The sequence below is a fragment of the Pungitius pungitius genome, chromosome 12 (assembly GCF_949316345.1).
Source record: "Pungitius pungitius chromosome 12, fPunPun2.1, whole genome shotgun sequence".
Taxonomy (NCBI): Eukaryota; Metazoa; Chordata; class Actinopteri; order Perciformes; family Gasterosteidae; genus Pungitius; species Pungitius pungitius.
Window position 1 is genome coordinate 3244260 of NC_084911.1, and position 25687 is coordinate 3269946.

General features: G+C 44.1%; 5 protein-coding genes across 6 annotated transcripts; 3 read left to right on the forward strand and 2 right to left on the reverse strand.

Moving 5' to 3' along the window:
• Positions 1–3380: 3380 nt before the first annotated feature.
• LOC119220531 (myosin phosphatase Rho-interacting protein) lies at positions 3381–7033 on the reverse strand. Its single transcript, XM_037476630.2, has 9 exons — positions 6497–7033; positions 6255–6402; positions 5966–6071; positions 5604–5760; positions 5359–5451; positions 5074–5160; positions 4524–4662; positions 4261–4352; positions 3381–4067 (listed from the first exon to the last, which is right to left on the reverse strand). Exons 1-9 carry the CDS (start codon positions 6980–6982, stop codon positions 4017–4019), a joined length of 1359 nt encoding a protein of 452 aa, XP_037332527.2. The 5' UTR covers positions 6983–7033; the 3' UTR covers positions 3381–4016.
• LOC134132913 (golgin subfamily A member 6-like protein 25) lies at positions 6988–10177 on the reverse strand. Its single transcript, XM_062565885.1, has 5 exons — positions 10024–10177; positions 9570–9790; positions 9345–9455; positions 7052–9265; positions 6988–6996 (listed from the first exon to the last, which is right to left on the reverse strand). Exons 1-5 carry the CDS (start codon positions 10175–10177, stop codon positions 6988–6990), a joined length of 2709 nt encoding a protein of 902 aa, XP_062421869.1.
• A 4183-nt stretch (positions 10178–14360) lies between these two features.
• On the forward strand, positions 14361–17555 carry natd1 (protein NATD1). The gene is made up of 3 exons (XM_037477462.2): positions 14361–14576; positions 15355–15473; positions 15925–17555. The coding sequence occupies exons 1-3, from the start codon at positions 14477–14479 to the stop codon at positions 16039–16041; spliced, it is 336 nt and encodes a 111-aa protein (XP_037333359.1). The 5' UTR covers positions 14361–14476; the 3' UTR covers positions 16042–17555.
• An 858-nt stretch (positions 17556–18413) lies between these two features.
• Positions 18414–21480, forward strand: tmem11 (transmembrane protein 11). Of its 2 annotated transcripts, none has more exons than XM_037477174.2 (2): positions 18414–18545; positions 19842–21480. In XM_037477174.2, the coding sequence occupies exons 1-2, from the start codon at positions 18499–18501 to the stop codon at positions 20356–20358; spliced, it is 564 nt and encodes a 187-aa protein (XP_037333071.1). In that variant the 5' UTR covers positions 18414–18498; the 3' UTR covers positions 20359–21480. The 2 variants fall into 2 exon arrangements, with proteins under 2 accessions (XP_037333071.1, XP_037333073.1); XM_037477176.2 differs by lacking the exon at positions 18414–18545 and adding an exon at positions 18558–18658.
• A 794-nt stretch (positions 21481–22274) lies between these two features.
• On the forward strand, positions 22275–25660 carry dhrs7b (dehydrogenase/reductase (SDR family) member 7B). Its single transcript, XM_037476332.2, has 7 exons — positions 22275–22352; positions 23572–23731; positions 23877–23995; positions 24113–24323; positions 24547–24639; positions 24732–24884; positions 24961–25660. The coding sequence occupies exons 2-7, from the start codon at positions 23578–23580 to the stop codon at positions 25164–25166; spliced, it is 936 nt and encodes a 311-aa protein (XP_037332229.2). The 5' UTR covers positions 22275–22352; positions 23572–23577; the 3' UTR covers positions 25167–25660.
• Positions 25661–25687: the final 27 nt, after the last annotated feature.

Here is a 25687-nt window from a genome sequence, read left to right on the forward strand (position 1 = left end):
AAAAAAAAAAGAGATGGTCTTCGTTTCATAACTAAAATTCAACTCATCACAGAGTGGGTGGCATGGTCTCCATTTTGACTCATTCAGAAAGCAAAGCAGCTCCTGACAGATAAGCCGGCCCGTGTAGGCAGTTCTCTGCTGAACATCACTCATGTGTCTCATGTGTGTGTGTGTGTGTGTGTGTGTGTGTGTGCATGCCTGCATGTATGAAGGAGGAGGTAGTTAATAACATGGTATAACATATAGTTCTCTGCGACACAGACAAATAGCATCTAATGCTTGTTTATTAGGATCATCGAAGTCATCGGGGTTCATCATCTGGACACCATGAATATCCAAATATTGTGGCATTTCATCCATTAGTTGAAATAACTTGGTCTAAAAATAACAAATGTGAACCTCATGGAGGGGCGGGGGGGGGGGGGGGGGGGGGGGGGGGGGTCTTGAGGAAAAGTGACATTTAAATGAATTTCCAGCACAGATTAATAGAAACCGGTGAAGAAGCCACAACGCACCTCACGCTGGTTTTAACAGCCCATCGACACGCTGCTCTGGCTGGGAGTTTGTAATCATTTCACGGGCAAGAAACAGCACCAGTGGTTCCAGTGGCGGCCCGGCACAGAGCCACTGCAGGGCATCGCGGGCCAGGGAGGGGGCGGACGGTGAGTGTGACACTTGAACACGGCGCCAAGTAGCCGTGGCGTATCAGGTTTCTGATTTGAATGGGAAACAGTAGTTGACCTAGTAGTTTAAAACGACGAGATGAGGGATAATGTGCGCGGCAGAGAGTTCCTGACCATCCTGTGTGGGGTTCAGCTGTTTAGCTTCACATCCATACTGCACTTTTCCCACGATACCAGGCCTCTAAATGGGTTATGCGCTCAGATACGAGGTGACTGGGATCCGGAGTGTGCTTCAGGGACGGACCTCGTACCCAGCGAGTGGTGCATAGAGGCCGCCTCACTGCGGCGCCACAAAGTGGGCCAAGATTCCAGCACACTCTGGACACCCGCTGGAGTTTGATAACCTTTCAGATAATAAGCACAAGCTGATTCTCACGCTTTTTTACGTCACGTTCTGGTCATCCCTGATTTGGTGCAGACAGCACGAGCAAAACGGGTCCCGATGCTCGTCCTCCAGCCTAATCTACACCCTGCCTCATCGGGTTAAAGTGCTCCACCTGTAATAAACCCAGGGCGAACATGGGGGAGAAAAAGGACGGGAGGTTGAAGTAGCAGATGCCCTCGACTTCTGCAATCAATTCAAAAATGTTAAACCTTTCTGTTATTCCGACTCGTACAAGTGGATGAGGACATTTATTTATCCTCCCATTAAATAAAGCTTTCATGAAGAAAATTTCGTAAAAGTTAATAAACGCCAAGGACCGGTCCCGTGGAAGAAATCTAAAACCAGCCATTATTTACGGCTTTTTAGAAAAAAGATGCTTTTTAGTGTCTCGTACATTCTTCTTACAGCACATAGAAGAGTTGATCATCAAGCGCTTCCCCACATATCAATCCGCCTCATCGTCCTTCGTGCCGAGGCTGGCGTTGCCAAACGTGTGTCCGTGCCAAATGTATATTTGTCTGGGGTGAACAAACCGAGGATCCATCCATTGTCATGGAAACACTGATGAAATTGAGTTGCATGTAGGTCACACGCCTCTGGACCTGATTTCGTAACACCAAATCAAGTCCACGTAGCTCTTTTCACTCTTCACACCAATTTCTAAACGCAGACCAGCATCACCTGTGAGAGCAAAAAGAAGAGCGCAGCAGTGTAAATTAAACTGAAGTGCATCGTTGGGGAAGCTGTGCTCCCCGGATCAGAGCCGCCTCTGTGCTGGTTGTAGTAATTGATCTCTGCACGAATAAATAGGGCACTTATTTTTACACCCTGAGCAGGTGCACCTGTGTACTGGTGCCTCTACATCAGCCGCCGATCAGTCGGGAGGCCCCTGTTTGTGGGGCAGACCGAGTCCGAACAGACCCCGCAGGTGCACACACACACACACACACATAGATGGCAGAATACAGCAACAACACAGTTCATGAATATGTTTGCCAAAGGTTTTTGGTAACATCCAAAACAAAACACAAAGATGATTTTCAGTTATTAGAATAGTTTTCCGATGAATTCATTGCGGATTGAATCTTTAAATAATCAAACTCATTCCATCCACTGTAGTCCAGCTTTGTCTTACACAATCCATCAGTCGATGAAACGAATTCATCAGAGCGAGCGAACACGAAATTAAGATAATTATTGTGAAGCTACTATTTCCAAAAAGCTTCCATTAATGCACATGATCATCGAGTTTGAATCTGCTCTGATCTTCAGGTTTGCCTTCCTGAAATCTTACACCCGCCTTTTAAAAATAAAAAAAAAGTGCAGCAATGGTGTTTATGTCATTAAAGAAATTTCACAGGAAGCCAACTTACAGTCGTTGATAACATTAAGAAACAGCTTTGCTCTTTTTTAAGCCGGGGGCTCACATGACAGAAGCTTCACATTGAGGCGTCACAGGGAAGGAAAGACGAGTGTTGGGTTTTAATGAGGTGCGATGTTCCTCTGGAAGGGCACTGAGAGTTATGATTTATATATTTATACAAATATCAGACCTCTGGAGACGTAGACATTTATAGTTACAGCTCTGTGCTTCCATAGAAAAAAAAAAGACGTAATTATAGGTTTACTTGTCTTTGGTTTTAGAGGTTAACTGAGGCCACCTGTAACATCTTTTAAAACACTCACAAGTGATTGCCAAAATATTTGGGATCCCTCATAAAACCAGGGACCCCTCGGTCTGGTGTCGGAAACCCTGCTTGAAGTGTGTTATCGTCCCCGTCTTGCTCCACTTAAGGAGGCGCTCTGGTGCATGTGCTGTCCCTCGGGACGGAGCAGGACATCAGCGCGCCGCCCTGCATCGTCCTCCTCGTTGGCCGCTCGGCTCCTTTCCGTGACGCCGCCAGCAGGTTCCCGCGGACTCGGCTCCTGCAAAATCAACACCCGTGGTATCCTGTGTGAGTCTGCACCACACATTTGACATCAAACTACATGAACTACAAGCACATCTTTTTTATTTTATTTTTTTGTATTGGGAGACTGTTCCTCTCGTATTTTTTTATCCCACATGTCTTATTGTGGACATGAAAGTATCCATTTGTATGTATGTATCTAAGTGTTTATTCCATATATTGTGTGTTTTTGTGTGTTTCTTTGTCCCCCGTGGAAAAACATCTCAATAAAAGATCTTCAAAGCATGCTTTTGATAATGTGCTTTACTCACTCTCACAATACTCTAGATCTCAGACACTGTTAGAAACATGGAAACATAAACTATTTGTTTTGGTTATTAGGAAAATACTTTATTGTCCAAATTGATATAACTGAATCTTGACAGAGTACAAAATATTCAAAAATCAAGCTTAATGTCCATATACTGATATCAAAGATAGTAACCTTCTCAAAATATCTCTAGTCATAAAATGGCTAAATGTCAACAGAAAAGATGTTGAAAACGTCAATGACATCAACTCTGCATCAATGTAGCATTATGCTACATCTAGTGGTATAATATGTCAATAACAGCTTTTATATGATGGATGCCACACACTCAGTAATTCTAATGAAAAAACAGACATAGTGTTCATAAGTCACACTGTGCACTGATGTCCAAAGCATAAGTATTTTTGTGATAATTGTTTTACATTATATAGTTCATTTTCATGAAAGTTCCTCTTAAAAAGAGTTTTCTGCTCCCTCTAGTGGTAATCCGATGCTCTTTCCTTTTTATTCCTCTAACACAGACACAAGAAAACATATTTTGCACATAACATATCAACAATAAATAACCACAAATCCACATTATACACGGTAAAAAAGTAAGAAATAAAATAACAAGCACACATGTGAAACAACAACAGTTACAAATATTAGGAAGAGATATATTCTATGTGTTCAAACTGCACCGAGCAAACAGCTGTTTTAATCTGCACATCTGGTTTGGATCAGAATCACTCAAACAGCTTCATTCTTTCTTGGACAGAAAGGCCGTCTTTTAAACTCTGCAAGCACGACACACACACACACACACACACACACACACACACACACACACACACACACACACACACACACACACACAGGAAAATCAGAGACAAGGGAAACAAGTTATTAAGATTTAATCACTTTACTGTGAGGTTAATGTGAAATGAATATTTTGCATTTATGAATAGAAGAGGATGCAGGATTTTTTACCTTTGATCTCACGCCTCTTATCTGACGTGTGAGGGTTGATTTAACCGTTTTCTTCAGAAAACTAGCATTATTTGTTTTTGTCACAGTGTCCTCTGAGAAAACAAGCGGGGAGGCAGAGACATACAGAAGGGGGGGCATTAAAGGAGTAAAATTCTACATTTTAGAGAATGCACTTGTTCCCTTTCTTAATGAATGGTTGGATCAAGAGATCAATAGGAATTCAGCTTGTCATTGTTGTTGCCTTTGGACCAAAAGTGTCTTACCGGCGGTCTGTCCTGCAGCGTCTGCCCTCGGAGACCAAGTGGCGAACTTGACATCGGCCAAGAGTTTGTTGACGTCATGATGGGATTCATCCTGGCTGTTGTAGAGGGCCTTGAGCTTGTTCTCTGCGTATATTTTGTCCTGTTGCACACACACACACATACACGCACACACACATACACACAAACAAACCCATGCACACGTTGTTGTTTTTTGGTTGTTTTTTTCATCAATACGATAAATATGTTTTCCCACCATTAGGGCATGAGAATAAAATGAATATAAAATTGCTTCCGTATATAATGTTTGATTAATGTACGCAGCTTCCTTTATCATGTTACCTCTATAACTTTGCATTCAAATGTCTCAGTCCTTATATAATACATTAAATGAAATTTGAAATACATGAAACTACAGTTTATTCATATTAACCTACTAATTTTAGTAAATACAAAATGGTTCATGTGTTTCAAAATTGAATGCAAAAGCAATTCACTCAAGGCCACTTTTGCAATATAATCTAAAATATAAAATGTAAAGATATTTTAGCACCATCCGAGCAATCTTTAAATCTTCCTGGAGAGAACGAGCTTCCTGTCTGAGAAACTGCATTTCTGCCTCCCTCGCCCGCAGAATCACCTGCACAGGATTACAAATGCAAATTTATTGCTGTGGAAATTATCATTAAACAGAGCCTTTTTCCAGGAAGCTTACATATGTATGTACTTACAACCTATACAACTTGAAATTGGATTCAATAAAGAGAAAGAAATTTAAACTAAGGGTTCATTTAGCTGTAAAAGTAACTATACACAAACATTTATCCCAAATACTTACCTCCATCTCATAAAAGTCCTTTACTTTAGGGGAGACGTGTGACTGTTTCCCATTTCGCGAGAAATGTATCTGCGACATTTCATCTGTTTCTCTCTTGAAGGGACAGAGAGGGACAAAGGGAGAAGAGGACGCATTTCATGAAGGGTTTAATGAATACATTCACACGGTTGGAGCTAACTACATTTGATTATACGTCAACTCGGGTTACCTTGGAGAAAATAACCTGTTTGGAAAAGGGAAAATACCTGTTTATTTTTGAGCTCATGGTTTTCCTTCTGGTACTGCATCGAGGACTGTCTCTCATCCTGCAGCTCCTGGCTCAGCTGAGAGTTTTCCAGGCATTTCTGAGAGTGTTGAACCGACAACACCTCGAGCTCCTTGTGCATCGACCGAATGTCCTTCCTGCAGGGCCGCAGCGGAGGAACAAACGATGTGACGGCAAACCGTAAAGAAAAGCGCTATGAATGGAACATTTAAAAGCTATTAGGAGGAATTGGGGAGAAAAAGCTCCCAAACAGAAGTGCTAATGCTATGTGATAATACTACAAGCACAACTGGAATTTTTTTTAATCAATATTAAAAGGTTTAGAAACCAGTAGTCGCTCACTCATATTCCATGTGCAGTTGTGTGACGTCAGCGCCGTCCTTTGTGCGCTGAGACTGTCGGCTTTTCTCCAGCTCCTGTTTATGAGCTCTCCTCATGGCGACAATGGCTGAGGGAAGATACGACAACTGTTACAGTGGTGCACCATCGTCAGGTTAGAGTATGGTCAATTCTGTTGAACATTTTAACAATAGACACAGGCTTCTCTTAAATGGTCATTTGGCCCGTGGAGACAGCACGGATCTGTGCCCACAGTGCTTTGATTTTTTGACTTGTCGCTGGAGACATTTACCGGCCATGGTGGCAGCCGTCTCTTCCTGCAGCAGCTTGTCTCTCTCCTCCAGAAGGGCAGCGACCTCCGTCCGGTGCTGCTGCTGTAGATCTAAAATCAGCTGCCTCTGCATGTTCTCCATAGCAGCAACATCTTGATAACAGGATGCCTATAGTGGAGTTAAAAAAAAAAAGTTCTCTATTAAAAAATCAGGAATTGCTTAGTGAAGAGATTATTTGTTTGGAATTGAAGGTATTTGATACCTCATGTCTTTCAAGATCTTTCTGGTAGGCCTCTCCCATTGCTTCTGCCCCGTGTGTTGGCATCGTTTTTCTCTCCGTCACAGTCGGCTCTGCTAGGGAGGAGGTGTAATAACCATGCAAGTGTTTCATCTCCTCTTCGTGGATCTGTTGCAGTTGCCTTATCTTCTCCTGAAACTCACTTTCCATTTTTTTCGTCCGTTCATCATGACAGTCGTTGATCTTCCGTAAATCTTCCGAGAGCCTCTGGTTCCCAGTCTCTCCGGACACGATGCTTTGCTGTGCACGCTCCAGTTCTCCTCTCAGTGCACTGTTGTCCTCCTGAAGCTGACATAAGGTGTAATTAAAAGCCTCCAGCTCATCCCTCAAGGTGTTATCCTGCTCTTGGCGCAGGGCCTCCAGTTTGTCCTGTAACACCACGCTTTGCTGCTGCTCTAAATCCAAATACAGCCTCTCCCACAGATAAATCAACTTTGCCTGCTCCTGCATCCAATTCAAGTCAGCTGGGTTTCCCCACCGATCGTCGGTACTGCACTCGACTGCGTGGCCGTCGGAAACCTCCTGGCACAGTCGCTGTAGGAATTTCGCCCTTCTCTGCAGCCGGGTCATGAGTCTCTTCAACCACTGGGATTTCTGCGCCTCTACCCTTTGGACATCAGCCTCATCCCTTTCAGCGGCCTTGGCAGCTCCTTCTGACTCGTTATTTTCCCCCTGCACTTCCCTCTCATAAGGCGCCAGTTCCGGGGGATCGGTATCCGCCAGAGCCTCCCTCTGAAGCTCCGCCTCTTGACTGTTTGATTGCTGCGGACATGCTAAGGCGGCACAAATGAGCTCGGCCTCGGCGCAGGCTCCGCCGATGGCCCTCTCCACGCATCCCTTCTGGTCGCACCCCGCTCTCCAAGCATTGCTCCCTTTGGCTGCTTTTAAAGCTATTCTCTGCCAGATTATGCTTTTGTACTTGTGTGCCAAATCCCCCCCGTCCGCTCCGGGTTCCAGGGGTTGTCGCGCAACGCCACGACCACTCTGAAGGACGGACAGCATTTTTTCCACGACGAACAGCTCCCTCACTAGACACTTGCCGACAGTTTCCGCGCCGTCGCCCGACGGCAGCGCTCGGTCGGGTTCACTTTCTTCGCGGTCGCCGCCCTCGGCTCCGGCCGGCACCTCGTCCTGGAGGATCTTGTCCTCTCCTTTGCCGGCACGGCGCGATTCCCGCTGGTGTTTCTCTGCATCTTCCTCCCCCCGGCGAAGGCAAGACGCCACGGCGGCCAGTTGCTTTTCCAAGTCCGTGACGTTGATCTGAGTGCCCTGCAGCGTCTCCCTGCAGGCCCGCACGACGTTCAGTGCGAAGTGAAACCGGCCCACCAGCTCCCTGCAGCGGTTTTCGGTGTCCCGGGCGAAGCGCTTGCTCTGCTTGGCCTGGCTGTGAAGGAGCAGGCTGAGGTGCTGAGCGCTGGCTCGGCTCTGAGTGAGCTGGGAGCAAAGGTGAGGGTCCTGGCAGCCGGGGTGACCGTGGTGCTCCCGCAGACATTGCATGATGTCCCTCAGTTTCTCTTCCGTTATGTAAAGCTTGGTTTCAAGTATCTGGATTACGGACAAAAACCTCTCTGGGTCATCTCCTGCATTTGCGCTGTTTATTTCCCTCGGCCTGCTGCTGCTTGTAGTTAAATCAGTTTGTCTCTCATTTTGCCGCGCGGGCTCTAAATGTTCATCCTTTGGCTGTGATGGGTTACAGGTGCAACCCTTCAAAACCTCACTCAGCTTCACTTCGGTCTCCTCCAGGCTATTACCTAAGATTTCCATCTTCAGCAAAACTTCGCCCAGCTCTTGCTCCTTCCTGTCCAGGAGCCTCTCGTATCCTTCTCGAATGTCCTGCGTTTCAGACTCACTTTGCTGCACCTTCCCTAACGCCAACTGCAAGTCCTCGCTGACTCTCTCGAATGAGTGCTCCAGGTTGTAGTAGTCGGTCTCTTCTGTTTTCAAGCGGCTTTGCAGCCGGCTCACCTCCCCGTCTGCCTCGCACAACTGGCTCTGCAGCTCTCCACAGCGGCGATCGAGCTGCTCTTTTTCCTCTTGAAGTTTCCGCACGGCCGACACTGTACAGGCCAGCTCCTCTTGGAGCAGTTGCTGAGCCTCCTCGATCTCCCTGGTCCACGTCGGAGTCTTGTTCAGGCCCTCCACGTGCTGCTCCGCCCTGTCCAGTCTCTCCTGTAGTTCCCGCGAGTGTTGCTCCGCCTCTGCCAGGCCGGAGGCCAGGCTCCTCCGTTCTCGGTCCTGACTCTCTTGAAGGAGCGTCAGGTGCTTCTGCAGGCGAGCCTCTTTCTGCGCCTGCGCTTCCTCGTTGGCGCGGAGCTCATTCGTCACCTCCCGAAGATGCTTGTGCAAGCGTTCGGCCTCCTGCTGGAGAGTGTGGTAACTCCGCAGCTCCTGCTGCAGCTGCGCGGAGCGCACCTCGGCCTCCTTCCTCTTCTCGTCGCTGGCACTCAGCTGGGTCTCCAGAGAGGCCACGCAACGCTCCCACTCCGTCCGCTGCTCGTGAAAGCGCAGGCGATCCTGGTCCAGATGGGCTTGCGCGAGTGCGGTGGCGTCTCCCGTGACAAGTAATTGTGCTTGTTGAGCCAAGAGGTCGACGCGTTGGCGTAGTTCGACTTCCCGGGCTTTCTCCTGGCTCCTAGTTTTAGCCTCCAGCTCCAGGCGGAGGTCATGGTTTATTTTCTGCAGTCTCTGGAAAGCAGATGCTTGCTCCGCGATGGAGTTTGAGGGGAGATCATTCTACGGGACAAAAGTAAGCTGGAATTGGGACAAACTGTGCTCTGCATGCTCATGTGTTGTGCGTTTGAGTGTCTTATACCTCCGGTTGAGCCCTTTCTCTCGAATGCCTCGCTCTCTCTTGTTGTAGCTCATCCTGCAGATTCCTGTTTAACTGTTGCAGTCGAGAAAAGTCCTTCCGGGTTTGTTCCAGCTGTAGAGAAATTGCAATGAAACTCTTCCCAAAATGAACAGCGTTAAGTTCTTTACTCAACATTTTTAACCAACTGTTTCATTTACACACACACGCTCTCAAGCACGGTCTCACCTCTTTGACAAGTTGTCCAGTTTGCTGCTCACAGGGAAGTTGATTGTTTTCTTTCATGCTCTCACGGCCGCGGGTCTGAGTTTTATCAAGCCGCCAACTCTGCTCAGTTTTACTCAGCACATCTGAAGGTTCATCAAAACTCTGAACATTCGATCGCATTGCGTTGGACGTTTTGCTGTCACTTCCAACTCCATCAACAAACGACGGTGGATCCGTCACACCTGGGGCACAGGAAGTCATACACAGAATGTAATGATATGTTGACATGTATCACAAGGTCTGTTCCCCTGGGGCATTGTTTTTGGTTCATGGTTGCAAACCACTAGAGCACCATTCATACGGCTCCTTGAAAAGAGAAGTAGTTTGAATCTAAAGAATATGAAGCAGTATTATGGAACTATACTGTAAGAATAATAAAGGCCTCTTGCTTGTTTCATTGTGTTTAATGACCTACCGGTCGTTGGGGTGGCCTCCAGAAGCGAACCCTGAATGCAGGAGGCATCCTCACCACCCTTGACCTGCCGCGGAGGACTGACGGGAGAACGCCGCTCTTTCTCTCGCTGCTGCTGCTGCTGCTGCGGACGCGTTTCCTCTGTGAAGTCACTCATTTTGTGCTCTTGCAAAAAGATGCTCGAGTGATCAGCTTTCTGGAGATCCTCAGCTGACTGCAAGTCCTTATGCTGTGAAACGGAGCTGTGAGGAATAACAGAGAAACTAATTTAGACTATGAAGGTGTAATCCAATAACAGACACAATATAATGTGGAACAGTTAAAGTTATTTCAAGAAGGCAGGTTACAAGGCTATTTTATGTTTTCATCTGAGACTATAAATGCACTTCTATTAACATCTTTACCCTGTGACGTCAGGTGTAAAACTTGGCAGCACATTCTTCAACACAGCTTGGACCCAGTTGTGTTTCACATCTGAGGTCATCGCACAGAGTGTGTGGGCTCCATCGCTGGTCTGGGAAAAATAAATATTAATGTATTAATGATTCTACTATGTAGAAGAACTTGATATGTATCGAGTATTTGCTGTGTGGATGGACTGTTATTTGTATAAAAGAAAACAGCACAATACAACCCAGTACAGAAAGAAAAACTACCAGACGGCAATCAACACATACCTACTATGTCATTATAGTCATTTTTCATTTTAGAATTTGTTAATTGCTGATAATTGCTTTGGGTATACTTTTTTTAGAGAAGAATATTCAATGTTTTGTAGCTCCTTCATCAGATATTTCTTTCATTTCTACACCCAACAAAGCACTGTGATAACAGGCAAATGACAGAAATGCATTTTTCATTGAAGTAATGATCATGTAGAGAATTGCAAATCAACATATTTTCTAATAAGCAGGAAAACAATGAATAATAATAATTATGAATTATTAAGATAATTGCAGCATCCACCTTTATGGAGCCACATGAGAATGCTTCAATAGATACACAAAAAGACATAGAACATTTCTAGTAATGTGCTAATTGGTAAAGACAGATTTTATTTGTGAATACACATTAAAGGTAAAACTGCCCGTTTCTTTACTTTGTTGCAGTGATGATGACATGACGTGGTGGAGACCAAAGAGGAGGGAGACTCTGGAGGCTCACAAGGGCTCCTGGTTTTCATTTCCTCAGCTTTCTCATCATGACGCTGGTCTATGTTGTGTCTTTAATGATTGAAACGTTAATGTTAAAAATTGAAATGCAGCATGAGCAACTAAACAACAAAGAAGTTCAGGCACCTCTTAAATACAAATGAAAAAGCAACATAACATACCTGATTGGCACCTCAGAGGACGACAGCTGACCAGAACTCAGTTTTATCTTTTCTTTGGTTTGTTTTTTTACTTGTGAACTTGGAGCTTCACGGTCTGAATCTGTTCCAGAGACAGAAGTAAAGACATATAAGTTTTTTTATTTCTTTACTGATGGATCATTTTCTCACAAAATCTCAAGACCCTTTTTTAATTGAACTTCTTTTGCTAAGAGGAATTTAAGAAAATATACAAATAAATAATAAAAGTAAATAATAAAAGTAAAAAGGAGCCCCCCCCCCCTTCCCCCATTAAGGTTATTGACTTTAATCTCATTTGATGTGGATAAATATGTTGTTAACCTTAGAAACTGTAAACAAACAAACAAAATGAACTAATAAAATATGTAGTTACCGCTTCCGGTGGATCTTTGGTCGAGGCGGTTGAGGGAGCGGCTGCTTCTCATGAACGGAGCGGCAGTGAGGGCCGTGGCGTGGAGGGATGAGAAGCTGCGGCTGCTGCAGAGGCGCAGAACCGGTCTGGCTGAGCGAGACGCTTGTCCGCCGCCCTGCGGGCCCAGGCTGCCTCTCTTCAAACTGCCCCCAGATTTACTGCCGCCAGCAGCGCCATCACAGCCTCTGCTGCTGAGGCTGTGGCTCCTTCCACACCTGACGCCGGGTTTAGACGTCTGGCTGACAGCCTGTTTGGCTGCACTCGAGGCAGGTATTGATGATCCTGCTGGTTCCTTTGGGAAATAACAAAGAGAGACTGGTTTTCTGGGTAAATAGGTCATAAAGACATCAAAGTAGCTGTAAGGTTTACAGTTTTGAGGACCGTGTCATTGTAGGGTCCGACATTGCATCTTCATGTTCACCCCCATCCCCACATGGACTCTTTGACACGTTTAATCCAATCACCACAAAGAGAACCTTAATCCTGAAAAGCGCTTTTAATTTGCTTAAGTGCCATCTGACCGACACCGTGATCGATGACGGACACCCACTAGAACTTAATCACACTCGAGCATAAGCGGTTTCTTCCTGTCTTTAGAGATGCAGACTCACCAGCTGCAGAGGCCATCAATCTGTGGCCGAACCGGCAGACAGAGAAATCCATTAGAGGAGGCTGCAGAAGTCCTGACTTAGCAGCTTGTGCAGGTTGTAAAAGCGCCGACTTGATCTTCGGGCCAGTAATGGCTTCATAAATGAAACCTTGCATGCACATCTATCAAAACCATGCGACAAAGTGTCCGTGTTAAATGAATGTTGTTAATATGATCCAAAGGTTTTAACACACTATTATATAATTCCCTAAAAATTAAGCAAAGCTCTGGAAAAGTTCTCTCTCTAAATTTGGTTTATTTATTTTTTTACATTTATATAAGGTATGTATGGGATGTTATTTACAATCCAGACTCAACAATCCAGTAAATTATAAGACAATTCCACAACTGACAAATATTTATTGTCCCCTGTCTCAAATTGTATTTATTGTGATAGAATGTGCGCTGTTTTCAACACAGCTGAGCAATGGTCCTGATATGCATGGGTAAAAATACTGTTTCAGAATGAATGAAGATGTAGTGATGTAAAGTAAATGATGTAATGAAACATCACATGTTGCTTAAGTCAAATGACAATTTTTATTTATATGAATAAATGGTGAAATTATATATGTGAGATGATTAAATGCTTGATTAAGTCAATAAGCAACAGGTTCTCATGAAGCGGTTGTAGCACTTACCTTCCCCCTCGACTTCTGTGCAGGTGTGTTGGTCCCAGGCCACCTGTTATAGACAACATTATAGGAATTAAGAGTATATCATTATACCCACCTCCACTTTCAGAAAACAATTATTAAGTGTAAATATTACATTAGATTTGGGTATATTCAAGGACAGATTATTATGTGTACTAATAAAAAAGCTTGTGGATGATTTCCATGTTGATGTTTCGTTATAATTAAGGTGTTATAGAATAAATATATTCTGTAGATAATGCTGACTTACCGTGGCGCCTTGGACATCATTTTCAGCTGAACAATAAAAAATCGGCAAATGAGAATGTTACGATGAACGTGAAAGGTTTAACCCGACACCGTTATCCATCCGGAAAAGTCATGTGCTAACTCCTACTCTTGCAAAAACCAAAGAAAACACCTCACAAACAGGTCGACACAGTAGTGTCCCAAAGAAACACAAACACAAATAATCCCGTACAGAGTTGAGAAACTGCATTAGAGTTTTGCAGGGTTAAGCCAACAGCTTAACAGGATTACTTCACTGCAACTTTAGTGATCTTGACATACCTGTCTCCAGAGATTCTGCAAATGTCTATCAAGTGTATATCAAGTCACAGTATTTAACTTATATGAGTACAATCCACAACAGTAGTGTTGAGAAACACATGAACTCTCGCAAATCCAACCGCGAAGGATTTAGCTGCTTATTGCACATTCGCTCCATTGATGAGACACAAAGACACAGCTGTCACTAAGGATCTGTGAGCTATGACCTGACCTGAACTATCAATACATATTTTAAAAAAACACTGGTCTGATCAAATAAATCCATAACCAGCTAAATGTCGCTAAACTAATTTCCATTTGATTTGATATCAATCGAAAAGAGGAAAAATGTCTTATGTCCCACGTGGGAACAGAAGATTGAGACGTTTAAACTACATCATTAGCTTGATCAAATATTAAGAGACTAGTTGGATGTGCTGGTAAGATGTTGATGTCAAACTTTGCATACTTTTACACAGGGTACATATTTTCTTTATATTTAACAGAGGTAACTGTTTCTGTTTTAGGTAACAGAAAATATGCTGCAAACAGGTCTGTTCTCCACTATATCTTTTTTTATTTTAATAAGACTTACTATAAGACTTCCACTAGTTATGGTCTCCAGAAAGAAAAAAAACATTTGCTGTCAAAAATAATTCACGACTAAAGGAATATTTCATCCATCTGCACCGTTTTCGGCCTCTCTGACAACAGCGGCGTTTTGATTGGCTGGCGGTCACGTGACCTCACAGCTGAGTTCGTTGGATGTTTTGCTTTGGCCGTTCATCATTTCACGTTAGCCATTTCTGATTAGCAACGCCGCAGAGTTAGCATAGCAGTCATCGTCAGTTGTAGACACTATGGCACAGGCAGCTCAGGCAAACGTCTTTGACGCGAACAGCTCTCAGATACAAGTGGAACACGACAAAAGGCGTCGCCAGTTTGTTATAAGACTAAATGGTAAGTTCAACATGTAAACAGTGGCATGCTAGCTGGCTAATGTTAGCTCAAAGGTTTGTGTAGCCTTCCTCGCTGCCAACATCGCCGTCGTGTCCTTCTTGATATCTCCAGCAGCCATTTCAGACACAGAGGCATCCCTGATTCCACGCAGTGGGGATGTCACGTATTTATTCAGATTGTGTTGCGTGTCAGGGGTGAAAAGAAGGCAGTGCTTCTTGGTCAAGGCTGCTGACTTCTTTGACTTGAAAACTTCACTTGCTTGTTTTTTTGTCAATACTTGTCTTTGTTCCACTCCTGAAAGCTAATAGCATCCACTCAAAAAGATATTCCTGAATATCAATCATTAGCTACGTTAAGTGCTCTAACAAGAATCTGGTTCCTCAATCCTCTCTCAACCCTTGATTAGTTCTGCCTAAAAATATACTGTATATGTTAATAATCAGATAATCAATCAATCTGCATATTCTTTAGTTGCTACTACAACTTGATCAATTCATTAGCCAGCGACCTTACACTGACTTTATTTACCCCAAACTGGATTGTCAATCTAACACATGATTGTGTTGCATGCATCAGGTCATTTAGGTGTTTTGTATGTTGTGGTGGTCATGAGTTGTTTTTGCTGTTGGCAATTATTAAAATCTGCAACAGTTGTGCTCTTAAACATTGAAAATTGCATTTTTATGTGCACCAGTGTGCCCTACAGAGTTGGGTTTGTTACTTTGGGGTTGGATGGAGAAAAACACAACAAAGAACTGTGACCTCTGTCTCCCCTAAGGGTCCCACGATCGAGCCGTTCTTCTGTACGAGTATGTTGGGAAGAAGACGGTAGACCTGCAACACACTGAAGTTCCAGATGCCTACAGAGGTAGAGGAATAGCAAAGCACCTGGCCAAGGTAAAACCCATAAAGGGTGGTTATTTTCATCTATAGTAAGAGAAGGGAGGGTTTTTTGTATTTTCTTAAAAAGGCCTACTTTATATTTGTAATTATTTTTCAAATAATGTGTTTAGAATATTGTTGGCCTGGCAACCATTTGATTTATTTTTTGAAAACCGTTAAATGTAATAGACCAAACCCAGATTATTATATTGATTACCCTAATTAATAATAAGGTGAGAGATTGTATTGATATGATGATTTGCTAGTTATTTTACCAATTATATCTGGGAAGCGTGTTCAAGAACATTCATTTTCTGCAGCAAAGTTTTGCTTTTACAAAGTGTACATCTTTTGCACTTTGTAAAAGTGTGCAGTTGGTTTAATTGAACTGCACAACAGTAAAATGCTGTCTGATTTAAAATGACTGAACTGTTAAAATGTGATATTTGTGCTTTTGGGATGGCAGGCAGCCATGGATTTTGTGGTGGAAGAGGATCTGAAAGCTCACTTGACCTGCTGGTACATTCAGAAATACGTCAAAGAGAATCCTCAGCCTCAGTACTTTGAACATATTTATCAATGACCATATATGGTTCTGTCGGAGCGATGGAGAAAGACACTCCCTGGGAATAAATACTGTGTGGCATCATTACAGGCTGACATACAAAAAGGAGCCTCCAGCCTTTGTTAAACATGACATTGAGTTACTCCAGAGACTGATCTCGCGGCACAGACGTCCTTCAGCTGAACGTTGGGTCAACGGGTCGGTAACGCAGGGTTACCCCAGAAACAGGAAGTGAATCAGCTGGTCAATACTCTTAACAACACGGGAAAATAAACTAGCCCAAGCGGGAGCCTGTTACCTCAGACATAAACCTCCGGGATGCATAGTCATCACCTAAAGGTCAGGCCTGTAATGACAACCAATAGGAGTCAAATATTATGATGCAAATTTCTTGTCGTCCTTTGGCTGTGAGCAGCGCCACTAGATGACCGACCAAGGTGTTTTTCTCCATGGTGGTGACGGCAGTGTTTCTGATGCTCAAACAATGATGACTTTTATATTTTGACCCTCATTTGATATTCTTTTGCTTTGTTATTGTTCTTTTCTGCTTTTCCAAAAAGTTTTCTTACGGCCAAAATAATGACTCGATTAGTTGTTGATGCTAAACAATGTGTGTGTGTGTGGGGGGGGGGGGGGGTCTAGGAAACAGGAGAGGTTAAAGGCAAGGTCATTTGTTGGTAACTGGGTAATTAAAGAGATAAATTGTCTATTTTATTTATTTTCCCAAAATCTCAATCTTGATTCCACTGTGACTATTTCCACTCCCACTTTTTCAAATAACAGAAAATGCACAGTTTTGTTATTGGAGCCGTGTATTGATTAGTCAAAGATGCAGGGATTTGTAAACCAAAGAACACAAATGGAGGATGTCCATCTTTTAGAAGACAAAGCTCATCATTTTCTCCATTGCTCATGCTAATATTACAGAAACATGATAAATTGGTCTGAAGTTTGTCACTGTGCTGACAACACTTCAGTGTGGATATGGATAAATATCTCTACTCAAACCAGCATTTTAAAAAAACAACACTGTTGTATTCATGGCATTTACAGGGCGTCCATTGTCCGTTTTTCAGTAAATAGCACTGGGTGGCCGAAGCTACACACAGTTTTTTCTTGTCATTCATTGTTTTGTTTGTTTTTATTGTACCCACATGGCTGCTTTCACCAACTGATGTAAAATCAGTAAAAATAAAGGTCATCATGGAAGTTTTATTTTACTTACAAAACCTAGTGGTTTCCATTTGTTTGGGTCTTTGGGGCCTTTTGCTGTTGACAATCTTCTGTGTTGAGGAGAAAAATATCTCTGGACACAATTTGAAATGTACACTCTTCTCTGCTTTTATCAGTTGTAGGAAACCCTTTTCCTTTGTTAAACCTTAAGATGAAACAAACCCATTGCAAGACCAAGATATCCAATGTATTTTTTTGACACTTTTGTGTTTTATATTTGTGTAGCAACTTTTGTTATTGTTTTTTTGCTTTTGACCTTATTCCATTCCTGTTGTGTATGAATAAAAAGAATAAAAGTTTGTATATTGTGATAACTTTAATGTATTCATGTTAACATCCTGCAGCAAACAGCCAAGAGTTAAAAAAAAACTGGAAGAGTTTTGCCAACCTGAATTTGTCGCATTAGGAATCACTTGAACTCATTGTCACATTGTGTGCTGTTGCCAATGCATTGGTGACCACCACTAACATAGGGGGCTGGAAAGAACGATGCAGGCTAATCTGCCCTTTGAAACCACGGCAGCTCAACTACAAACCCGGCTGACCACCCTGGGACTTCAGGACTCTCACGGACTCAAAGCAACTCCTGGTTCCTAAAGAAGGCCCAGAAGGTAGGGAGCTCTGTTCCTATGAAGTCAAGACCCAAACATATAGCCACTCCAATCAATATAGCCACTCCAATCAATGTCCAAAATTGATTAATGACTATGAGATCTTGAGGAAACTTCAGTCTATGTGTCTATGTTTCTAATCTAAATCTGGAACTGTCACAAACCTTCATTATTAGTCATGTTATAACATATGAAGGCATAATATAAACCATGAATAAATAGCCTAATTCGCACATTAACTGGTAAACTCCCCCAGGGATCCCCAAACAAAAAAATCAATAATTGATGTTAATGGATGAGACACCATATTGCATAGTGTACACAATAACCCATGCATGCAATCCATCTGCACAACATTTCACAGCCACGGAATGCATATGATGTTCATTTTTAATATAGTTACTTGTTTGTTTTTTAAACCAAAATGTCCTCAATTTAGAATATGGTTTGACCTCTTAAACTTCTCTGAGCTATTATAACATTCTTAAAGGTACTCTTGCTTCATAGACTCTTGGGAGTAGTAGTCCCTATTCCACTCAGAGTGGTGCATCGACTGCGTTGAAACACTACATTACCCATAAGACCGAGCGCTCTCCTACGTCAACCGCAATCACGGGGTTGTATCTCCAACATGGCGTCGCTGGGAAGGAGGCGCGGTGTCCCAGTAAGCAGGGAGAGGTCAGTTACTCCACATCGTATGTATCAAACGAAAAATGAATTGATGTGATGCATTTTTTAGTCCATGTCGCCGTTCACCAGTTCCCAAACACACACATCGTTTTGGACTGAAAGTAAGATGCCAACGCGAGAGGTCGGAATTTTATCCCGGGCTTAGCTAACGTTAGCATGCTAACGTGTACAGCGTTGCAGCTAGCTGACGTTAGCAAGGAAACAGACTAGCAGCTCATGTGATGTTTTGGTAATTTAACACTAGCCGGATAACCGTGGGAAAAGTTGGATTTGAACAGTTCGTGTGTGCGACTACAGTTGAACTATCCCGTGGTTCACGTGGTACACACTACTGCCTGAATAAAGTGTCGTCTGCCGAGTTTGTCGCTAGTCTTAGTCTAACTTAGCTGGCCAGTCCTCCCAACTTTTTACCATGTGAGCATGTTAGCTTCTAAGGTTATCCAACGACGTTCAGGTACACTGTGTCCTCTGCGCTGTGATCCCAGAATTATTTTCTCTCAGTTTCCAATGCTCCCTTAGCCGATGGCCGCTGTCTCTGAACACGAGTAAGCGTGGTGTCTTAACCTTATGTAGGCAGGTTAGTCGCTGGAGGGGTTTGCCATCTTGTTAACTTGTACAGGAAGGCCTCAGAGTGTTGACACTGATACACACAAGTGTTCGTTGTATTTAAGGATATTTTGAAATTATCCGGAAAATAATAGTTTACTAAAAAGCGATTATTCAATTTGACGAATAAATTAATTAATTCATTTTCTTGAGATTTTAAACTGCTGCGTTTTGAGTCATTTCGTATTTCTCATCATACAGGCGTTTTAGCTGTTGGTCAGGCAAATTGTATTTTTGACAGTCTTCTGAAAACTTGTGACGACCATTTGGTGATTTTGACCATTTTGTTGGAGAAACGATGTGGAGCAAGAATATATTTGACTTACATTTGCAAGAATTTGCAAATAAGTGAATGTAAAACTGTTCAATCTCGCCATACTATAACCTTGAGTCATTAGAAAACCAGTTAAACTTTTTAAGAATGCATCAATGATCTGTTATGTTTTGGTCCTTAAGATGTTTTCCCAATTCAATAGTTCTGTATGGTATGCACATATTTTGTGATGTGATAAATCTTATGGACTTTCTATTGAGAACATTTTTGGTATGAGCAACACCTGTGACGGTTCCTGAGAAAGAGCCTGGTTGATGGCAAACACGTCTTGGATGTATCACGTGTTGTTCTTCTACCCTTTATCCTTTCTCTCACTGTTCCTGGCTCTGTCTGTTTCTGAACAGGGGCGTGATGGCGGCGACAGAATGCTACATTGTGCACGAGATCTACAACGGGGAGAATGTGCAGGACCAGTTTGAGTATGAGTTGGAGCAGGCACTGGAGGCCCAGTATAAATACATTGTCATCGAGCCCACGCGCATCGGAGATGAAACGGCCCGTTGGATTTCCGTGGGCAACTGCCTGCACAAGACGGCCGTGTTGTCAGGTGCCGCCTGCCTCCTCACGCCCCTTTCCCTGCCGCTCGAGTACTCGCGTTATGTGGCGTTGCCCGCTGGCGCCCTCAGTGTGGCCTGCGCTGCCCTCTACGGGATTTCATGGCAATTTGACCCCTGCTGCAAGTACCAGGTGGAGTACGACAGCCAAAAACTCTCGCGGCTGCCCCTGCATACGCTCACCTCCTCGACGCCCGTTGTATTGGTGCGCCGGGATGATGTCCACAGAAAGAGACTCCATAATACGATAGCACTGGCTGCCCTGGCATATTGCGCCAAGAAGATCTACGAACTCTATGCTGTATGAGTGCACTCTGAAGAGGGTTTAAGAACCAACAGATAAAAGGAAGAAAAAAAAAAAACTAACAAAAAAACAGAACCTATCCACCCCCAGATGGAAGTGGAAGTCACGATCATGCCCAGCAGTTAGCTTCAAAAATGTGGTGGGTGCTTCCATTTTGAACTTTGATCAGAGGGATATAGTTAAAACTAGAAGGAATGGGTTTTCCTTTACATTTTCTTTACTTCTATGTGACAACAACAGTACACTTATTTCCGTAGTACCTTTGCTCTCCTCCCCTGCGCCCTCTACCTGCGTCCTTGACACGACAGCAAGTGCACAAGGACACGACAGCGGTTTCTCTGGATTGAATTGTTCTGCCTTTAAAATGGACCGACATGTTCTGAGTATCAAGCTCTCCCTTTTCCCTTGTTGTTTTGCTGTACCCTGTTTCTTGCTGATCAGTACATCACCCTTTCATTAAAACATTAGGATGTTTCAAACTAACTTTTCTGTTTTTTATTTTGCTGTTTTTCATTAAATCCCACAATATGTTCAGAGACATAGTTGCACCCTATTTGTCTTTTTCAAGTAGATATCATTGTTTAAAAAGAGTGTAGGAAAGGTCTTATGTGACAATGCTGTGGCTTAATGTTTTTTTTTTTTTTTAAAACACTACAAAAATACTTTGAAACGTCACATTTCACACATGCTTCTAATGAATATTACATTACCAAGACAAACCCCCCATATTATTGTTATTTAAAATATAAAACTGATTTGACATGGATAACAATTGCACAGCCAATTTATAAATTCACTTTATGTTCTCGAATGGTTTTTATTCATTGCTATCAGCAATTTAAAAAATGTGGGGTCAAAGGAGGTAAAAGTACAGTAGAGGATGAGCTGTGATATAACAGGATGCTTGTAACCCATCAATGAAGTGGAATGCAGATGTGGGTAAGCTTAAAATGAGGAGTGACCATGACCTTGTCACGCTCACTGATTTTAAGGTTCAAATGTTCACCAAAGGCTGAATAAGTATTGTTGACTTGGCCACCAGGATTTGTTCATGAAAGGTTTCCTAAGAATTTTGTGTAAATCCCTTAACGATCTATCAATGTATCAAATAAATGGTAAACTTGCTTGTGGTGTTTCAGTAAGTGCTGCGATCACACAACAGACCACTGTGATTAGTAGCCGTCTTGTCACAAGAGTAAAAGCCTTAAGTTAATATTTAATGCGGCGTATCTCAACGTTTCGATAGACGCGAGATGCTATTGTTTAACTCGGTAGATGGTGCTTCTTAGTATTGCCTCTGCAACCTTTGCCCAACGTTTCATTTCAGATTAATAAACAAGACCGGGTAGGCTAATTATTCAAATTGTGTTTTCTCTCATCGTACATGCACTTTTATGGGTTGTGCACAACCGAAGCAGAGCGTGTGTGGACAGAGCGGGCTAATTATATGTCAGCAGACCTGCTGTTGTGATGGACTGGCTGTCAGACATTTACAGGTAGCACTGGGTCTGGTGGACATCATGATGCCCAGCCCACTTCTGCAGAGTAACCCATAGTTGGGTATCTTTATGATTCCAACGAATAATTCACTTTCTCCTCATGAACTGCAAATATGAATAATCTGAGAGTTTATCCACGAGTTTCACTGATTGGGCCAAATCCAATTATTCAAGGTCGTGGGAAGTAACAATGTAGTTACTGTTTATCTATTGTCTGAATTAGATTTAGTTAAAACCGCCCGACCGTTGAGTTAAACAAAATTGACTTATAGCGACAAATAATGTGTCAACATTAACACAGTTTACTGACAAATACAATCTTGTGTATCGATAAGCTTGTCGCTCGTTAGCACAACCCGCTGTCGAACTTCAGCTCCCACAATGCATAGCGAGGGGGGGGTCAAACATGGTACCATTCGAAGAAACACGTGGGGTCTCTGTCACAGGAACCCGGAAACTGCCCCGTCCTCCGGTTTACGCCACAACAACAACAACAAGGTGAGCTCTAACTATCCACGATCCCTGCTGAATTATTGAGTGTTTTCTTACAATGTAGCTAGAGGCTAGCTGATGTTAGCATTAGCATGCCCAGGCTTGCAAGTTAACGTTATTTATGAGTTACACACGGATACCCTGCGCAGACAATCCTCATTGTGCAAGAACCTGTTTTAGATGTTTGGAGCATCTAAATCAACCGGATCATTAGAATCATTCCATTGTTGCTAATCATAGATACGTTTGGGAGCCTATTGTTCAAAGGGCTTTTTTGCTAACAATTCGACAAAACTCGGCTAAATTGGCTAAACTCAGTCAATGCAAACCAAACATTGACTGTTTTTTATCGCTTTGGCACAAAATGAATAGAAAGACCACCTTTTCCAAAATGGGGGAGGGGGGGGGGATCCCAAGGCGTTCCCAGGCCTGTACAGAGATAAAATCTCTCCACCTGGTCCTGGGTCTTCCCCCGGGGCCTCTTCACTCCTTCACTTGGTGTAAGGACACATTCCCGACCCGGAGCAGGCAACCCATCGGTTTCCTGCTGAGAACCAAGGCCTCAGATTTAGAGGTTCTGATCCTCATCCCAACCGCTTCACACTCGGCCGCAAACCGATCCAGTGAGAGTTGGAGGCCGCAGGCCGAGGATGCCGTCAGAACCACATGGTCTGCAAAAAGCAGACTCCCAAACTGTAGATACCCCCCCCCCCCCCCCCCACACCACCACCACCACCACCACACAGACTACGCCTTCGATATCCTGTCCATGAAAACCACAAACAGGATTGGTGACAAGGCGCAGCCCTGGCGGGTAAACGCATGTAGACTGGATGAGTACACTCCCAGTCCCCCCCCCCTCTCCATGAGTCACAGAACGAGAGCAAATCCTTGGTTCGACTAACGGCCGAACCCCCCCCCTCCAGCACCTTGGAGTAGACTTCACCAGGGAGGCTGAGTAGTGTGATACCTCTGTAATGGGCACACTCTCTAGGTACCACCACCCCCCCCCCCTGGCCATGCAATGTTGAAAAGGCGTGTGTCATCCAAGACGAGCTTTCAGCATCTCCGGACGGATCTCATCGATCCCCGGGGCTTTGCCACTGCGGAGTTGTTTGAATGCCTCAGTGACCTGCAAATTGTATAATATTGTACTTTTTCAAACAGTTTATATTTGGAAAAAAACAACATCTTTTTTTTATTTTTTTAAATCTTGCGCCTGCAGCCAGTCATGGAGCGTGTCGTGGGAGGAGGAGCACTTCAGCTGGTTTTAGCCAGTGCGGGGATCTTGTTGCTTTATCGAATACTTGTCCGCCTCAGACCTGGAGCTGCTCTGCAGGACGCCGTGGTCGTCGTCACAGGAGCCAGCTCCGGACTCGGCAAAGGTCGGCCCTCCGTTCCTTCTTCCGCCTCAGCTTGCGTGTAGATGCTGTCTACGAACCGAGCGACATGGATGCACAGCAGTTGCGTTTGCTTTGCGGCCCGGTTTGGTATTCACCATGATCACAAAATGTTTTCCATGTTTTGTAGAGTGTGCTCGGGTCTTTCACGCTGCGGGCGCGCGGCTGGTGCTGTGTGGACGAGATGCAGCCCGCCTGCAGCCGGTAGTCCAGGAGCTCACGGCCAGCTCAACAAGCTCAGGGCCAAAGGTGTGTGTGTGTGTGTGTGTGTGTGTGTGCACAAAGAAAGTTCAATTTCTCAACTTGATTCTTGTTGATTTACGGCAATGTTTCAATTGCCACAAAAACGTGTTCTACATCCCCCAGACTCACACGCCCAGCACCGTCATCTTCGACTTGTCTGACACAAACACAGTGGACAGAGCGGCAGAGGAGATCCTGAAATGTTATGGGCAAGTGGATGTCCTCATCAACAACGCTGGAATCAGTTACCGCGGCAACATACTGGATACCCACCTTTCAGTTCAGCGGGATGTTATGGAAACGAATTACTTTGGGCCCATCGCGCTTACTCAAGGTTGGTGAGTGGTAGTGACCAGTTAACCTGAAGTATTTTTGATTTTAAAAGTTACACACGAGGGAGCCAAATCATGGAGAGGTTATTTAAAGGATCTTGAATTAAAATAAGGAAGGAAAATGGCAACATGTTGCAGCATGAATGTTTCAGATTTCCCAGAAGAGGAAGCACAGCATTTAGATGAATCGGCTCTTTCCTCCCTTCTTCTTTCCTCCCTTCATAGCCCTCCTGCCCTCCATGGTCCATCGGCGCAGTGGCCACATCGTCGTCATCAGCAGCGTTCAGGGCAAGATATCCCTTCCTTGCAGATCCGCCTGTAGGTCGTCCTCGCTCGTTAAAAGCACGCCGTGTCTTCTTCGATCCGCGTGGCGTGAAACGGGGACTCTGGTTTCTCCACCCTCTGTGCAGATGCCGCCTCGAAGCACGCCACCCAGGCCTACTTTGACTGCTTGCGGGCCGAGATCGAGCAGCACGGGATCCCGGTGACCGTGATCAGCCCCGGGTACGTCCGGACCAGCCTGTCGCTCAACGCCGTCACGGGAGACGGCTCCAAGCACGGGGGTGAGTCATGGGGGGGCGGGGGGGTCAGCAAATTGGTTGCATTGAATTAAAGGACAAACTGATGCACCGTTTTCAGTTTTGGATGAAACCACGGCGACGGGTCGGGACCCCGGGGACGTGGCTCTGGCCGTCCTGAGTGCCGTCCGCCACAGGAGCAAAGACGTGGTTTTGGCCGGACCGCTGCCCAATGTGGCCATTTACCTGCGAACGATGTGGCCCGCGCTCTTCTTCAAACTCATGGCCTCCCGCGCTCGCAAGGAGCGGAAGGTCAAAGACGAGTGAATCACCGCGCGTGTGTCTGTTATGGATGTCATTGGTGTTTAAATAGACCTTTGCTAACATGGACTCGTTGACTGGTAACAGGAAGATTGATGTTTCATTTTGAATTCTGTCACCCCAGGTGTACATTGTCCAGGCCTCCGTATTACACGTTAATGATGAAGAAAAAAAATCAGAGCGCAGGTGGTTTTTTATGGAAATCATATTTTATAGCTGTTTTTTTTTGTGGTCAAACGCATTTATTTTGGGTCGAGCGGTTTTCAACCATTTTTGTATCCTTCGTTTCCATTGAGATGAGGAACTTAGAAACACAGTTTTAGTTTTAGTGGAATTTCATCGTCAGGGAACAGCCTGGTTCACACTAACATCCTGTCAGCGGATGTTATTGTCATACAACGCTGCAGGAAATAAACGGGGACACGTTTGGAATGTTTGACTGTAAAAATGTTGTTTTTGTTCCTTGTATCTTATTAATTAAATGAGCTGATTTGTTTTGCTGAGTGAGAATGTTTGACCAACCTTAA

Excerpts from the sequence above, each read along its gene's own strand:
- LOC119220531 (XM_037476630.2), bottom strand. The coding sequence starts at position 6,982 with ATGCAGGAGCAGGCAAAGTTGATTTATCTGTGGGAGAGGCTGTATTTG. Across the intron at positions 5,161-5,358 it reads AGGACTTTTATGAGATGGAG|GTGATTCTGCGGGCGAGGGA; the intron begins GTAAGTATTTGG and ends AATCCTGTGCAG. Across the intron at positions 4,663-5,073 it reads ATTTAAAGATTGCTCGGATG|GACAAAATATACGCAGAGAA; the intron begins GTGCTAAAATAT and ends TGTGTGCAACAG.
- LOC134132913 (XM_062565885.1), bottom strand. The coding sequence starts at position 10,177 with ATGAGTGACTTCACAGAGGAAACGCGTCCGCAGCAGCAGCAGCAGCAG. Across the intron at positions 9,456-9,569 it reads CTGGACAACTTGTCAAAGAG|CTGGAACAAACCCGGAAGGA; the intron begins GTGAGACCGTGC and ends ATTTCTCTACAG. Across the intron at positions 9,266-9,344 it reads GAGAAAGGGCTCAACCGGAG|AATGATCTCCCCTCAAACTC; the intron begins GTATAAGACACT and ends TTTGTCCCGTAG.
- natd1 (XM_037477462.2), top strand. The coding sequence starts at position 14,477 with ATGGCACAGGCAGCTCAGGCAAACGTCTTTGACGCGAACAGCTCTCAG. Across the intron at positions 14,577-15,354 it reads GTTTGTTATAAGACTAAATG|GGTCCCACGATCGAGCCGTT; the intron begins GTAAGTTCAACA and ends GTCTCCCCTAAG. Across the intron at positions 15,474-15,924 it reads TAGCAAAGCACCTGGCCAAG|GCAGCCATGGATTTTGTGGT; the intron begins GTAAAACCCATA and ends TTGGGATGGCAG.
- tmem11 (XM_037477174.2), top strand. The coding sequence starts at position 18,499 with ATGGCGTCGCTGGGAAGGAGGCGCGGTGTCCCAGTAAGCAGGGAGAG. Across the intron at positions 18,546-19,841 it reads GTCCCAGTAAGCAGGGAGAG|GGGCGTGATGGCGGCGACAG; the intron begins GTCAGTTACTCC and ends GTTTCTGAACAG.
- dhrs7b (XM_037476332.2), top strand. The coding sequence starts at position 23,578 with ATGGAGCGTGTCGTGGGAGGAGGAGCACTTCAGCTGGTTTTAGCCAGT. Across the intron at positions 23,996-24,112 it reads CAACAAGCTCAGGGCCAAAG|ACTCACACGCCCAGCACCGT; the intron begins GTGTGTGTGTGT and ends TACATCCCCCAG. Across the intron at positions 24,640-24,731 it reads CCTTCCTTGCAGATCCGCCT|ATGCCGCCTCGAAGCACGCC; the intron begins GTAGGTCGTCCT and ends CCCTCTGTGCAG.